The 17,187-nt window shown below is 43.0% G+C and overlaps 1 protein-coding gene across 1 annotated transcript in view; it reads right to left on the bottom strand.

The window, feature by feature from the left end:
• Positions 1 to 17,187, bottom strand: part of LOC115465717 (sulfotransferase 6B1-like) — a 76,811-nt gene that overhangs the window by 57,680 nt on the left and 1,944 nt on the right. The window contains exon 2 of the mRNA XM_030196399.1: positions 664 to 773. Within this exon, the coding sequence (XP_030052259.1) occupies positions 664 to 773 (110 nt within the window). The remainder of the gene's footprint in view (positions 1 to 663; positions 774 to 17,187) is intronic.

The following is a 17,187-nucleotide window of genomic DNA, read 5'->3' as shown; positions in this document are numbered from 1 at the left end:
CGCCGAACTTCTAACACGTGGAGACAAAAAGGGGTGTGATTATGGGTAGGGAAATGTGCATTTCATGGGCATTACAAAATTTACGTGCCTAGTTATAAAATACGTCCCAGTGCGCCTAAATCTATGCGCTGAGATTTACACCAGGCTTTTTTTTTTACATAAATGGATGCGCACAGATATCGGTGTTGAAACATCAACTAAGCATATTCTATAATCAGCGCCTTAATCTAGGTGCCAATTATAGAACATACTTAGTTAGAACCGATTATTTAGGTGCCATATACAGAATCTCTTCCTTAATGATTTTGTGGCATCTTGAGGCCTAGTGCTGTTTTTGGTCTCATGCTGGTACTACATGTAGCTCTTGACTTGAAGAATATTAAGGTATTCTACATCTATTTTGTTGATGTGGATGTGTTTTTCATCATGATGTGTATTTGTGATTTTATTAATGTTTTATTGTACCTTGCCTAGATTTGTAGATATAGCGGGTAATACATTACTATAAATAAATACTGCTACCACATCAGATGACAAGTAATATCTCAAACATTCAGAACACTTCTACATTGTCTGTCCTTCAAGATAAACTTCTCAAACTTGCTTTAACACTTTTCACATACAGTTTGCTCAAGTAAGGTTTGCTAGGTGTTTTCTACCAACCTCAAGCTTTTCTGGAGTTCCAAATTCAATCACCGGAATATCTGGTGATTGTGGTTTTTTTGCAGATAAAAATACTATTTCATTTAAGATGAAAGTCAGCCAGTTCATCCCTACAATACAATAACAAAAGTGTTAAAATAGCCATTTGATGTAAAACATCTTTACTGTACAGCTTCTGAAATAAAATTCCAGTTATATAAAGGTATCGTGCCAACTCAATTATACAATGAAGTGTCCGAAATGAACCCTTCCATAAAGTGTACTGGTATTTCATGGTAGATATATTGTATGCAAGGTTAAACGGATGCCAGGTAGTTCACAGCTGGGTGGCTGCGCCACAACACATTATTTTTTGGCACGGGAGGCGTGTCTGGGGATTGAGAGGAGGCGTGCCATGCTAATTGGGTACCACAGGCACATTACTGCGTGTGGCAGATTAGCACATGAGCTCTTACTGCCTCCTAAATAAGAGGCATTAAGGGCTCTGGGTGGTAATGGCCATGTGCTAATGGGAAAATACCCGTTGAACTTGACTTACCTACAGCCCTGAATAAACTAATTACATGTCTAACATCAATTCAAGAATGGGCTAAACTCAAAAAACTTTGCCTGAACCTAAGTAAAACCGAGCTTCTCTGGCTTCCTAATGCAAGTGGATACATACCTGACATCAAAATCCCTTTTGGGAAGTATGAACTCCCCCTCAAATCACAAGTCAGGAACCTTGGAATACAGTTAGATTCAACACTTACTCTAATTCCCCAAATCCAAGCAACCTTCAAGAGCTGCTTCTACTAATTGCAACAGCTATGCTGCCTCTCTCCTTACATCGGAAGTTAAATCTTATCCCAGTTGTGCATGACATGATAACATCAAGACTGGATTACTGTAATGCACTCTACAAGGGTCTGTCTACAAAGGGCCTGCACCAGCTCCAATTGATTCAGAATGCTGCAGAAAGACTTAAAAGGCTGCAAGCCATGTGACCACATCACACCATTTTTGCAAAACCTTCACTGGCTACCAGTACAATACAGGGCTAAACTTATCATCTTGAAGGCCCTTAAAAGAAATGGCCCTCAGTACCTGAAGAATAGGCTGATCCTCTACACACCGCCAAGGAAACTAAGGTCCTCTCAAGGACTAACCACATCCTCTCCAAAAGACATTACATGATGTGATACCCGCAAGCGAGCTTTCTCTGGAGTAGCCCCCACACTCTGCAATGCACTCCCTGAAAGGCTCAGCTTAACACGAGACTATCTCTACTTCGGGAAGCAGGTGAAAGCTTGGCTCTTCAACCAGGCCTTTAATGGAAGTAGTAACTAACTTCTTAGTCTCACTCACACACACAAGAAGTGATATTGGCTGCACATACTGCAGAAGGACAATGTTTATCCACTCCTATCCTAGCCGAGATAATATTTAACCATCTCTCTGACCTCATGTGCACCTTTCTTTAAAATTAGTCACCTTAACTCCTCTTACTCTCTTACCCATCTATATGTTAACCATCTTTGCTTATACCCTACACTGTCAATTAAAATGTTTTATTACGTATTGTGTTGACATTTTAAGTAGTATACTATGCCATACTTTGTATTGTTATTTGAATATTTTTACTGCTGTAATTGTCTATTGCGCATGTTGGATTTATTTTTACTGTACACCGCCTTGAGTGAATAAATCCTAATAAATAGGAAATAAATACTAAAATAAAATAGCAAATCAGCCATTTTGCAGCCATGTTAAAAGTAGTTGGAGCACATGGTAAACCCACTCTAATTGCAGCACCGGACACTTTTTAGAACAGCTTAGGAAAGAGACCCCAAAATTTAAGTTCTGGATCTAAAGTACTGGTAAATAGGACTTTAGATCCAAGACACAGATATGCATATACAAGTATAAAATTATACATTTACCATATATAATGTTTTTTTTTTTATTTTGAATTTGGAGTCGGAGTCAGTACATTTTTTACCGACTCCGATGCCACCTAAAATTGCTTAATTGCCTTTCAATACAATACAGCAAAGAGGTATACAGCACAACAGCAGGGGACGAGAGTTAGTCAGATGAAAAGATAAATTCGGACAAAACATGGTAGGAATGAAGGTACAAAGATAACAATTCATGTGGAGGGAAAAGGGGAGATTGCAACGGAGAGAATGGAGAGCATTTTTAGGTATAACTTGTCTGGAATGTTTTTACGTTTGGGGAGCGTGCCAGGTGCCCTTGACCTGGATTGGCCACTGTCGGTGACAGGATGCTGGGCTAGATGGACCTTTGGTCTTTCCCAGTATGGCACTACTTATGTACTTATGAGATCAGCCAGAAACAAGACCAAAGCCCAGAGGCGAGCCAGATAATTTGTGCAGCTTCAGTTTTGAAGGCCTAAATAATTTTCAAAGAAGCCAATATAGGAGCATAAATTTACTGTTTAAAGCTACTTCTCTGCGTAGCAGCACTTACCAGGCCCAAGCAGTGATCTTCAGCAGCATTTCCAGATAGCACTGCTGAAATGTCATGTCTGGATGCCTCAGTAGTGCCAGTGCTCCACTCAGGTACCCCTTCCTCATTTATTACCCCTTAGAGACTAGCTTGCACTCTGCATCCTGCTTCTGCGCATCATCTATCCCTCCCCCCCCCCCCCCCCCCCCCCCCGCTACAGTGCTCTTGTTTGGAATTCACTCATCATTCTGTCTTTTCTTGTATTGTTCTGTACCTCTGGAATTCTTTCCCCGTGGATTTTCATATAGAACAGTCCTGTCCGAAATTCAGGTCAACCCTAAAAACTTAGCTACAACTCAACCCCTTGTCCCTTCCTTCCTTCTCACTCTTTACTCTTCATCACCTATTACTTCATTACCCATTACTTTTCATCCCCCGTATCTGTCTTGTCTGTCTGTATTATTAAGATTATAAGCTCTTTTGAGCAGGGACTGTCTCTTTGTGTCAGATGTTCAGTGCTGTGTGTGTCTGGTAGCGCTATACAAATGCTAATAATAATAATAATTATTATTATTATAATTAGCTTTCCCCAGAACCTGATGAGCCAGGGCGTATCAGTGCCAGCCACTACTTCTCTGCTCAACAAATCCCTGCCTTGCTCTCTCCCTCCTATCTTCACTATTTCTTCATCTTTCTCATTATTTTCCTCTTTTTGGGATCTTTTTTCTAATGTGCGGCAAAAGGGGGCCTGTGCTGGCGTCAGTGTGTGTTTTTGACGCACGCCGAGGTCCCCTTTTACAGCAGTGGGTAAAAGCCTGGCTTTTTTGTTTGTTTTTTAAAGAAATGGCTGTGCAGCAAGTGAAGCACTTGCTGCATGGCCATTTCGAGAAGGAGCACTTACTGCCACCCATTGAGGTGGCGGTAAGGGCTCCCGTGCTAACCTGGTGGTAACTGGGCAGTGCACAGCACTGCCCGATTACCGCTTGGTAAACACCGGCGCTACAAAAATAAAAATATTTTTGTAGTGCCAGAAATGGCTGCGTTAGCCCAGCGATACTTCTGGTTTAGCAAGCGATAAGCCCACGTTGGGCTTACCGCTGCTTAGTAAAAGACCCCCTTTGTCTTTTCTTCAAGCACTGTTCCCTCTAAACTGAGCAGAAGTCCTCCATCTACAGACCTGCCAGCAGGTGGTGCTATTTCACTATCAAGTTTTCAATAGTGAGGAACAGGCAAGTTCTGCAGATTCCAGGGAACCTGCCTGTCCCTAGAGGTTAAAAACACAATATTGAAGCACCACCCTCTACTGGCAGCAATGCAGCTGGAGGACACCCGCTCTGCTTAGAAGGAACAGCATCATAAGTACACAAGTAATGCCACACTGGGAAAAGACCAAGGGTCTATCGAGCCCAGCATCCTGTCCACGACAGCGGCCAATCCAGGCCAAGGGCACCTGGCGAGCTTCCCAAACGTACAAACATTCTATACTTGTTATTCCTGGAATTGTGGATTTTTCACAAGTCCATTTAGTAGTGGTTTATGGACTTGTTCTTTAGGAAACCATCTAACCCCTTTTTAAACTCTGCTAAGCTAACTGCCTTCACCACGTTCTCCGGCAAAGAATTCCAGAGTTTAATTATGCGTTGGGTGAAGCTATGGAGCTCCTTTCCTGTTTCCATTAATTTTTGAAATTGTAAACCGCTTTAATTTTATTAGAAAGGTAGTTTAATTAAATACTTAATAAACTAAACTAACTACTGCTGATATTCAGTCTTCAGTACCCACACATCAGAGATACCCAAATAACTTCAGACAGCTGGTGAATACTGGAATATTCAACACCGCTATTGTCAGGCCTCTTTAAGACTTGATATCTCTAAATCTTGATATCCTGGAGTATAACCTCGGCACACCAGCACACACCTGAAGCCTCTGTTTTCTGAAATTTCCTTTACTGAATATAGATATAGTGTACACAACATACAACCCTTGAATAAATATGTCACTGCCCCTCTCATACAAATTTATCATTGTGTTGGTACTCTGTTCTCTACTCTGATGGATCACAGAACACATGACTGTTGCTCGGAAACCTGCACACAACAAATTGACCTTCTGGTGCCCTTTCCTTTCGGGTCTAGCAAAGGAATTCTCATATGCACATGTATTTGCAGATGTTCAGAAGTGTTGACCTAAGGTAATAAGAGACTCCGTAATTCTGAGAGCTGTATCAGTGGTTGGAGATAGAAATCTGAAGAAAGGCAGCTTTATTGCAGAGGTGAGAAAATATTTAAACGGATGCCAGGTAGTTCACAGCTGGGTGGCTGGAATGTGCAATATCTTATTAGAGAGATATTATGAGTTCATTACAAGGGGTTTAGCAGGACAAGCCCTGTCTGAAGCAAGATGGAGAATGCCTCATGGAGAAGGAGAGGTCAAGAAGGGGCTCACACAGGCCCAAGGAGGAGGAGATAAAGGGACCAATAGGGACAGAGCCTGCAATAAAGTAGCAGGGGTGGTCCCAGAGGGCAGCCCTCGACTGAAGGGAAAAGTCATACCTGGCTGACCTCTAAGGAGAGAGATAGTAAGAACGACCAGGAAATGATAACAGGTGGACAAAGGAGCCAAGCTTGGCTGAGAAAGAGAAGAGGTCTTTATAGCAGAATAGACCAATAGTGACAGTCCTTATACAAACAAGCAGGAGTGATTGCATTACATGTGAGATTACATTACACACAATGCAGTGCTCATATATCTTTGCAGTGAGGATTGCAGCAGTAAAAATCCTTAGAAGGGATAATAACAGTAAAAGCATTAAACACATTTTAGGGCCACGCTATAAACTTTACAGCTATCTAGGTTCAGCTCAGCAGTGAATATCAAGGTATAGAAACACCCGCGGCGACCAGCATTTTAAAAATGCTGGTTATTGTGGGTTTAATATTGCCCCAATTACATAAACAAAGACACCAAACATACAATTTCTTCTACAATCATATAATACATAATGGACTAAATTCTGTAAATGGCGTCCAAATTTGGGTGCCAAAAAAAATTAGCGCTATTCTATAACTAGCGCTCTAAGTTGGGTATAGAATAATGCTTAGCGCCAGGATCCATGCCCAATTTTGGGTTTGAGGATTTACAACAAATGAAACCTGGTGTAAATCCCTGCACCTAAGTCAGACATGGATCCCATGAATTGCATTTTTAGTATTATTACATGACATTTATATCCCACACTTACCAAAAAAGGTTGTGTGGCTTACATCATGAAAAGGGCTGGGCATACCCCAGGAACATCACAACACATGTAGCCGAAAAGATAATTTACAATCACGTATTTTCTAAATAAAAATGTCTTAGCAGTCTACGAAATGCAGCAGAATTACATTGAGTTCTTTTTTCTATAGATAACAAATTCCAATTATTATGCAAATGTGGAAGATAATCTTATACACCACCTTTGTTAAAGCTGGAATCCAGGACAGGCATGTCTTACTGATAACTGAATAAGAGACAACAAAGCTTAAAAACAATACAAGCACTAGTAACCAATGTAATTGCACTAGTAAATGCCCCCGACCTATCCATCCATGCCCCTCTCCAGTGGCGTGGCCAGGTATTTTTTTAACATGTCCTCCTATACCTTAAAATGATCACTCCAGTCTTTGCCTGAGCAGTGGCACTCATACCTGCAGCCTGCACCAGGACTTTCTCTCTGAACCGTCCCACCCCTTCTGATGCAACTTCCTGTTTTGTGAAGGGCCGGATGGTTCAGAGGGAAAGTTCTGGTGCAGGCCACAGGCATCCTATAAGTGCCACTGCCTGGGTGAAGACTGGAGCAGAGATGGTTTTAAGGAACAGGTGGGTGAATGGGGGGGGGGGAGGGGATCCTGACAGGGGGGGTGTACACAACATACAACCCTTGAATAAATATGTCACTGCCCCTCTCATACAAATTTATCATTGTGTTGGTACTCTGTTCTCTACTCTGATGGATCACAGAACACATGACTGTTGCTCGGAAACCTGCACACAACAAATTGACCTTCTGGTGCCCTTTCCTTTCGGGTCTAGCAAAGGAATTCTCATATGCACACGCATTTGCAGATCTATAGGGAACTTGTGTATAAGACATGCACAGCATTCTGCAGGCACTTTAGAGAATTTCTAAACTGCTCCTGACCTAGCGAAATGTTTCTTGCATCGTAGGCCATGGTTTCCATAAAAATATAACAACAGCCTACTGGGCCAGACCAATGGTCCAGTATCCTGCTTCCAGCAGTGGCCAAACCAGGTCACAAGAACCTGGCAGAAACCCAATTAGTAGCAACATTCCATACTACCAATCCCTGAACAAGCAGTGGCTTCCCCCAAGTCCATCTCAATAACAGACTATGGACATTTCCTCCAGGAATTTGTCCAAGCCTTTTTTAAACCCAAATACGCTAACCGCTGTTACCACATCCTCTAGTAATGAGTTCCAGAGCTAACTATTCTTTGATTGAAAAAATATTTCCTCCTATTTGTTTTCAAAGCATTTCCATGTAATTTCATCGGTGTCCCCTGGTCTTTGTACTTTTTGAAAGAGTGAAAAATCAATTCACTTCTACCCATTGTACACCACTCAGGATTTTGTAGATCTCAAAAATATCCCCCCTCAGCCGTCTTTTCCAAGCTGAAGAGCCCTATCCCCTTTAACCTTTCCACATACTGGAGGAGTTCCATCCCCTTTATCATTTTGGTTGCTCTTCTTTGAACCTAATTCCGCTATATCTTTTTTGAGATACAGTGACCAGAACTGAGCCCAGTACTCAAGGTAAGGTTGCACCATGGAGCGATACAGAGGCATTATAATATTCTTGGCCTTATTTTGCATCTCTTTTCTAATTCCTAACATCCTGTTTGCTTTTTTTGGCCGCCACCACACACTAGGCAGAAGATTTCAGCATATTGTTTACAATGACACCTAGATATTTTTCTTGAGTGCTGACTCCTAAGGTGGACCCTAGCATCAGGTAACAATGATTCGGATTATTCTTCTCAATGTGCATCACACTTCATCTGCCATTTGGATACCCAGTCTTCCAGTTTCCTAAGGTCTTCCTGCAATTTTTCGCAATCTGCATGCGTTTTGACAACTTTGAGTAGTGTCATCTGCAAATTTAAATCAACTCATTGTTCTAATTTCCTGATCATTTATAAATATGATAAATAGCACTGGTCGCAGTACAGATCCCTGCAGCACTCCACTATTCACTATCCTCCATTGAGAGAAATGGACATTTAACCCTACCCTCCGTTTTCTGTTCAATAATCAAATTCTAATCCACAGAAGGACATTGCCTCCTATCCCACGACTTTTTACTTTTCTCAAGAGTCTCTCATGAAACACTTTGTCAAATGCTTTCTGAAAATCTAGATACACCACGGGGCTCTTTTTTGAAAAACATCTAAAAAAGTGTCATAAAGCAGCATTTGGATGTTTTTCTCACAAAAAAGTCCAAATCAGTATTTTTCAAAACCTATTTTTTTAGACCTTTTTCTATGCAATTTGTCTGTAGTTCGTCCAAATCTCGAGGGGGCATGCTGGGAGAGTGTTAAGACTAGGAAGTTTTTCAGCCATAAAGGAACAAAACAAACATCCAGAATTAAAAATAAGACATTTTGAGCTTGATTTTGTGTGTTTTTCACTTGGACTTTGGACCAAAAAGATAAACGCACAGAGTACAAAGACATCTAGCAAATAGCCATTTTTGATGGGGGGGGGGGGGGGGGTGGAGAGGAGACTTTTTCTGGTTTGAAAATGGTCGTTTTCAGTTTTCACTATTCGATTTTTGGACGTTTTCAGCAAAGCATCCAAAGACAGACTTAGACGTCATATCGATAATGCGCCCCATATCAGCTGGCTCACCTTTATTCGCATGTTTATTCACGCCTTCAAAGAAATGAAGCAAATTTGTGAGGCAAGACTTACCTTGGCTGAATTCATGTTGACTCCTAATTAAACTGTGTTTGTCTATGTGTTCGTAATTTTATATGTTCATAATTTCCACTGTTTTGACCGGCATTGACGTCAGGCTTACTGGTCTGTAATTTTCTGGATCACCCCAGAATCCTTTTTTTATTTATAAACGATTTTTATTGATGATCAGACATTCAAAACAGAATTATTATTCGCAAACATTCTGTGATCATACTGACATTTCTGGTACATTAACTTACATCACATCTGTATCATCACTTTTTTAACATTTACCCCCCACATCCTCTTAACTTTGAACTTCATGGTAGTAAGTTCTTCTTTGGTTTATCAGCTACCTTTAACCCAACTTCCACAAGGAGCGTATGTCCTCTTGGTTCCCCTTGATCTAGGGCATTCCTAACTTATTGAGTACTGCACTTCTTGCTTTATGAGAGATATTTTGCAAATATAGGTTCCATATATTGATAAATTTCTTTCTCTTTAGATTTCCATAGACCTCCCTAGCCTCCCACAGCATTAGCTCGTGGAGCCTGTTCCTCCAGAGCCAAACAGAGGGTGGTTCTGCCTGCATCCAGTGTCTCAGTATGCACTTTTTGCCCACTGCAAATGCCTTACATAAAAAATAACTCCAAATTTTTGTCAGATATCCCATAAGCATTGCTTTTATTCAAAAGTACTCCTCTCCAGGATGGGAGTATCCTTTGCCCTAATACTTGTTCTAAGTATTTCTGTGTTGCTCTCCAAAATGATTTTATTCTGTCACATCTCCAAAATGCATGTAAAAGGTATTCCTCTCTCTGTGACATTTAGGGCATTGGGTATCAGAGATCCAGCCCGCTTTTGCTGCTTGTGATTGTGCTATGTATCCCCGATGTATAACCCTAAATCGGCTGTCCTGCAGCTCAGCCTCCCCCCCCCCCACTTGCCTGGGTATGTCTTTGATCAGTTTTCCAAAGTTTATCCCTTTCAACTCATATCCCAAATCTTTACTCCATGTGTCTTTAAGCTTCTCATATGCTCGTGTCTTTAAGCTTCTCATATGCTCGAGAAGGACCGAGCGACACCAGAGCTCTATGTAAACTCAATATTGAAACCTGTCCGTATGCATCCCCTTTCAGGAACTCTCTCATCCTATGACCCAATTTCGTGCCCAAGGCTGCATGATCCAAACTAAACCAATAATGATGTAGTTGTCTGTATATGTAATGATCCTTGTTGGCAAGTGCAAGTCTCTGCTGCATGTCCTGAAAACTATATAAGCCTCCCTCTTCATTCATTAGGTGTTCAAGCAGAGTAATTCCCATTTCCGACCATCTAGCAAATCCCTTTCTCTAACCCCGGGGGAAAATCCCTGTTCCCCCGCAATGGGAGTTGATCACTAACATTGGGATCTTGTCTCCAGGATTGCATGAGGAATTGCCAGACATGTCGCAGTGGTTGTAGCAGTATGCTTCTCCTACAGGTAATTGGCAAACTTTGTGTTTTAGCCTGCAGAAGAAAGTTCAAATGCCAAGGAGCAAAGAATGCCCATTCCCAGCTAAGCGGCGTATGTTGATTTGTATTCAGCAACCAATCCCTGATATGTCTCAAAAGACACGCCTGATTGTATCGCCTAATACAGGGGAATCCTAGCCCTCCCTGAGCCCATCCATCATATAAATATTCAAATCGTAATTTAGACTTCTGCCCCCCCCCCCATAAGAATTTCCGACATATCCTATTTAATTTTCGTAAATCTTTACCCAGTATATGTATTGGCAACACCTGTAAAATATAGAGCCACCTCGGGAATATGATCATTTTAAATAGGTTGATTCTACCCATTAATGATAAAGGCAAATGGCTCCATCTCTCAAGAGAGCGTTTGGTGTCCTGTAACAGCTTTTCGATATTAATCTTATACAGTGTGGTGGTATCCATAGTCAGCTGCACTCCTAGGTATCGAAAGGATTCCTCCGCCCATTTCAACGGGAGCTGTCTTTGCCAAGCTCCCTCTTGATCTCCCTTCCTCTGCAAAGCTTCAGATTTCTCCAGATTTAGCTTGAAGCCAGAGAAATCCCCAAACTCTGCCATACATTCTAAGAGCGCTGTCAGTGATGTTTCAGGATGAGTCACATGTGCCAGCAAATCGTCAGCGAAGGCTGCTATTTTAAAAATATCTGTGCCAACCTTGACTCCTTGTACATCGGGTGTCTGTTGGATATTTCTAATCAGTGGGTCTAGTGTTAATACAAACAATAAGGGCGTCAGGGGACATCCCTGCCTGGTCCCCCTATGTATAGGGAATGGAGGGGACAAAATTCCATTAACACACACCTGGGCTTGTGGAAGATAATATAAGGCTTGGATCGCCTCCTGAAAAAACCCTCTTATACCATAAGTGTCTAGTGTGCCAAATATGAAATCCCAGACCACCCTATCAAACGGCTTTTCAGCATCGAAACTAACTAACACTGACGGTGTGGCCTGTGTAGACACCTCCTCCAAGGTTACCAATATCTTTCTCACATTTTTAGTTATAGTTCTGCCCTGTACAAATCCAACCTGTGAGTCTTCAATAATATCTGGCAATACTCGAGACAGGCGGTTTGCCAAGACTTTAGCAAACAGTTTTGCTTCAAAATTTAGTAACGATATGGGCCTATAAGATTCGGGTTTCTGTATATCACTCCCTGGTTTTGGAAGCACTATGATCTGCGCTGTTCGTAAAGAAATGGGCATCTGCTGCTCTTGCACTATAACATTAAACATTGAAGTAAGGGGTTCTACGACTTCATCCCTCATCAGTTTGTATAATTCTCTTCTATAGCCATCTGGGCCTGGGCCGTCCCCAATGGTGCTTGTTGTATAGCCCATGACACCTCATCTGTCGTTATGGGAGCATTTAATATGTTTAGATTCTGTGCGTCTATCTGTGGGAGGTCTTGCCCAGCCAAATACACCTCACTATTCATCGGGGGGGGGGGGGGGGGGGGGGGTCAGGAATGGCATATAATTTCTGCTAGTATTCTTGCATGGTACGATTTATAAAAACATCTTTATTTTCTAAAATACCACTTGAAGAATACAATGCCTTGCCTAGGATTTGCCAGCCTAGCCATCATCCTACCACTTTTATTAGCGTATTTATATAACTGAATCTATAGTATGTGTAATTCTTTTGGGCCTTAGTATGTAGTCTCTCATTTAAGGTTTGCTGCAGTTCTAAAAGCTTGGCTTTTGATAGAACATCATGGTGGCAACCGTACTCACGCCTTAAACGTGTTATGTCCTTTTCCAACCTGTACATGTCCTTCTCCCATGTCTTTTTCTGATGACTTGTGTAAGCGATTTCACCCCGGATTACAGCCTTAGCTGTATCCCAGTAGAGTATGGGAGTTGCCCTATGCTCCTGATTGGTATCTTGAAACTGCCTGTATTTGTTTAGTATAAATTCCCGAAAACCCTGGTCTTTATATAGCCTTATAGGGAACTTCCATTGGTATTGACCAGGATTGCCCTCTTTAGGTTCCCATAAGACCATCACCATTGCATGATCTGAGATTTTAATGGGGCCTATTTCTGCAGAGCAAATTTTTGTAAATAATTGACGAGAGATAAAAATATAATCAATCCGTGACATGGTGGCGTGTGCCCGAGACAAATGAGTGTAGTCTCGCTCCAGCGGATGTAAGGTACGCCACAAATCCACCAGGTCCAGGAACTCGCTCAACAGACCTATTCCTCTGGAATCTGCTCCCGACCCCCTTTTGTCCCCTTGAGATCTATCTAATTTAGGGTCCCCCACTTCATTGAAATCCCCTCCTATCTACAGGGGAGTTCCTTCCAAGCTTGTTAAATGATACAAAAGCTTTTTGTAAAATGCCTTGTTATACGTGTTGGGAGCATACACATTACATATAACCACTGGCTGAAGCTCTATTGTTAGGTGTGCCAACATATATCTTCCCTCCTTGTCCGCTATGATCTTATGTGTAGTGATTTGGATCCCTTTCTTAATTAGAATTATAACCCCCACTTTTTTCGCCTGTGCTGGAGAATCATAATATGAGCCTACCCACCACCGACATAATTTTTCATGTTCTTTGGCTGTTAAATGCGTTTCCTGAAGCAATACTATTGATGCCTTTTGCTTATGAAGTGCGTGAAGGACCTTCTGCCGTTTAATCGGCGAGGAAATACCCCCCACATTCCACGTTACCACTTTAAGGGCCATCACATATTATCAAGTATATATAAAGTATTGCTATGCTGCCATCGCTATGTGGGCAGGGGGGGCATCCCAGCCTATACCCCCACTGCCCATGGTGATACGAAATCACACAAAAGTACACTCCTCATGAAGCTCTTAATGTGTCTCCTATGATCCCCTTCCCCATTGTAACCATGAAGATCCTACAATCCCATGTACCTCCTACCCCCCTCCCTCTCTCCCCTCCCCCTCCTCTGTCCACCCATCCTCCCCATTTCTTAACAGCACCTGTGCCCTACTTCCGTGCCTCCGATCTGGGACCCCACCCTTACTAATTTTATATGTTTCATACTTCTTCCACCCCATTCAATCTTGTAGCCACCAAAAACAGTAACAATTCCAAAACTTTTAAACTCAACCATTTATAGTCCCAAGCCTGCCGGCCTCTGCTGCTCCACCTCCTTCAATGGCATCAATCTCACTGTTGATCTTCGAGTGCAATATTCATGTGTCTCTTGATGCTCTCGGCCTGTCCTTCTCTACGCGATCCACGAGCACTTGAGCGGCTTCTACAGTGTCGCAAAATCTTACTGTCCCATTGTGTTGAATTCTGAGTTTGGCCAGATACAGTCAACTGAATTTTATCTGCATTTTATGTAGTCGCCCACAGATGTGTGAAAATTGTTTACGTTGGAGGGAGACTTTAGTAGAATAATCTTGAAAACACAGTATCTTTTGTCCATCTACCTCCAACTGTTCTCCTTTCCGAAGGGCTGCTAACACATCCATCTTGTGTTGATAATTAAGTAGCCTTAGTATGACCACTCTCAGGCGGGCGGTAGTCTCCTTCCTCGGACCCAGACAATGTGCCCTTTCTATTTTCAGCGGCCCCGTCGTGTTCTGATTAGGTAATATCTTAGCGAGCCTGGGCTCCAAAAAGTCTCTCAGTTCCGCATCTGGTATTGATTCTGGTATTCCTACCAGTCTGAGGTTGTTTCTGCGCGAGCGATTCTCCAAATCATCCACTTTATCTTCTAAAGTTGATACCGTTTTTTGGAGATGTTCTATGAACTTTGAGGCCTCTTGTCAGACGTCTTCTATGTCTCCTAATCGCTGCTGCACCTCCTGGAGTTCATTAGTAAAAGTTGTAAATCTTTGATCCATACCATCAAGCTTGTCGATAATTTGCTGTAACTTGTGGCTCATGGTTTCCTCCACCGCCATTTTTACCTCTGCTACTATTTCTGATGCCCAGACAGAGCTCACCGATGGTGATGGCGGTGAATTTTTCTCCACCATTTTTAATCCCCCGCTCTTGTTTTTATCCTTATCCAGCTCTTTTTTGGAGCTTCTAGTCGCCATACAAAAAGTTTCTAGAGGCAAATTTAGCTTAATCTGCCTGCACGGAGTATTGGTCTTTGTCCTCTCCTGAGTAATCTGCTTCGGGGAGTCGTATGGTTTGTGTCTTTAAATTGTGCTGAGTGCTGCTTGCGTGCTGTTCAGATCTGCTCTTAGTTATCTGCCCAGGCCCAGGCTGCCGAACTCTTTTTAACATATAACTGAGCTTGGTAAGAGTAATGCTTAAGACGTTTCTGGAGTTTACTCTCCCGTCTTCAACTGCCTCGTGGCCGCTATTTGAAGGCTGTGCTCGGCGTTGCCCCCTGCTCGTGTCCCGCTTCCTCTCTCGCCTTCCACCTCACCCTCCGCTTTCTGCTCGGGTCTCCGGTCCCTCCTGCTCGCTCTAATTCCTGCCAGGGCAGTTTTCCAACCTGTTCTCGACCGTCTTAGTTATTCTCCGCTCTTACTCGTTGCGGCTTTTCACGGGAGTGGGTGCACGCGAGGTCACTGGATTCCTTCTTCCCGAATCGGGATTCGCAGTTCTCAAATGGGGTACAGGATCATTCTGAGGCAAGGGGCAGCCGAACCGCTATGTTTTGGGGGGCGAGAATTCGCTTTTTGGTGGGGTCCCCGATCTTCGCCTACTGGAGCTTACTGTGCGGCGGCCATCTTGACCGGCAGCTCCACCGGAAGTACCCCAGAATCCTTTTTAAAAAGCAGTGTTACATTGGCCCCCCTCCAGTCTTCAGGTACTATGGATTATTTAATGACAGGTTACAGATCACTAACAGCAGATCGGCAATTTCATTGCCGTATGTCCTAGGAGGTGAGAGGCTGTTATGCACAGACAGGGAGAGAGACCTTGGGGTCACGGTGTCCGAGGAGCATGCTCAGTTTCACGTAAAGGAACGTGCACAGGACATCAAGAAGAAAGAACAATGCAGTGAACGCGGCCGGAGACCGGCGCTGAAGAAGGCTTTGGCTGGCGAGGTTTGGGGACCCCCCCCAGCAAAGGTATTTGCTTTTTCGGGGGGAGCAACAAGGCGGTGAGGGGGAGCGGTGAGGCATCAGACTAAAATGTGCCCCCCTACCTTGGGCTCTGACCCCTCCCACCGCGAGGTCTGGCTACGCCACTGATATGTAGGGACAATGAATGTATCACTACAGTGAAGCACTATTCTACATTATGAACCTGACGTTTTACAAACGTAGGCCATGCCAGTTGCCAAGAAAAGGCTTGTTCCTGTCATAGGCCTCAAGCACATTGCTGACACATCAAGGCTAGCAGAAACAACACAACTGCTCACAACAATTTTTGTTTATTGTGCCGGGGACCTTCATGGACAAGAGAAAACATCTATGGCAGCAAGAGCTGAGTCACTGGGCCCCCAAGGACATAACACTGGAAAACATCAGACTTTGTTATTCTAGTCAGCATGGCATCAAACCAGCGGAAAGGGTATAAGACCCCCTTTCATAAGCTAATAGCTAGCTGGCTGTTATCTTGGGCAGTTCATGCGACAGCTGCTATCAGCACTATTCTTCAGTAGGGTGCTGACCAATAGCAGGGTGCACTATTGTTCAGTAGAGTGCATTATTGAGCAACATTGTCTATTGGTTAATTCCACAACAGGGTGCCTACTATAGGTGCTGTCTGTGGTGCCTATTTAAGCCTATTCTATAAAGAAAAGTAGGCACCTACTTTTTTTTCTTACAAAATACTAGCACAAGTGGCAGAGAATGGTGTTAGCAACTGAGCCTAGATGTACTGCATGCATAAACATGTATACAGTATTCTATAATTTATAAATGCATATGTGTGATCTGCCCAAAGTCCACCCATGCACATGCCCACTGGCAACGTACATTCTCTAAAAGCGTAGTACCTAATTTTCCACTAGTCAGTACTCTACAGAGGTCATTTACATGCATAAGTACCCACTTATACACGTAAATGACTGGGATACTGACATTTACACGCTGTCTTTAGTGGTTCCTTATAGAATTACCCCCTATGTGACCACCAATAGTGAGCACTCTGACAACAACACAGGAAGGGAAAAAATTAAGTTTCAGAATTTTGCTGTCATTTTGGCTTAAACATGCTATGAAACAACAACATGGGGAATGCTGATAGTTCCAATCTCATTTCAACCACATGCATGTCCTTTCACCTACCGAGAGACAGCAGTGCTGCAGTAACATAATGCGTTCCTGGGCAAAATAAATGGGATTCTAGCATCATAGAGGGAGAGTCCAGAAAAAGAGGATCTCATTGGCCATAGGAGCCAGCTCTGTGGGTGCTGTGGGTGCTTGAGCACCCCCAATATTGAGCAAACTCTTTGTGTCCAGGGAGGGGTAATTTCCACTGGGTTTAGCACCCTCAATCATTGTAAAAAGTTGGCTCCTATGTCATTGGCCATGGTAATTTTATGAGGTGGAGAATATTCTTGCAAGGAAATGCTCAGGAGGCAGAGTTTAGATCCTTGTCTTTTGGTTTTTCTGTCCCCGCCTGAACCCATGAACAGGGCCGTGCCAACACGGTAAGCGGGGTAAG

Source organism: Microcaecilia unicolor, chromosome 3 (assembly GCF_901765095.1).
Source record: "Microcaecilia unicolor chromosome 3, aMicUni1.1, whole genome shotgun sequence".
NCBI classification, from domain to species: Eukaryota; Metazoa; Chordata; class Amphibia; order Gymnophiona; family Siphonopidae; genus Microcaecilia; species Microcaecilia unicolor.
The sequence above is the reverse complement of the archived record's forward strand: the minus strand, read 5'-3'. Positions and strand labels throughout refer to the sequence as shown.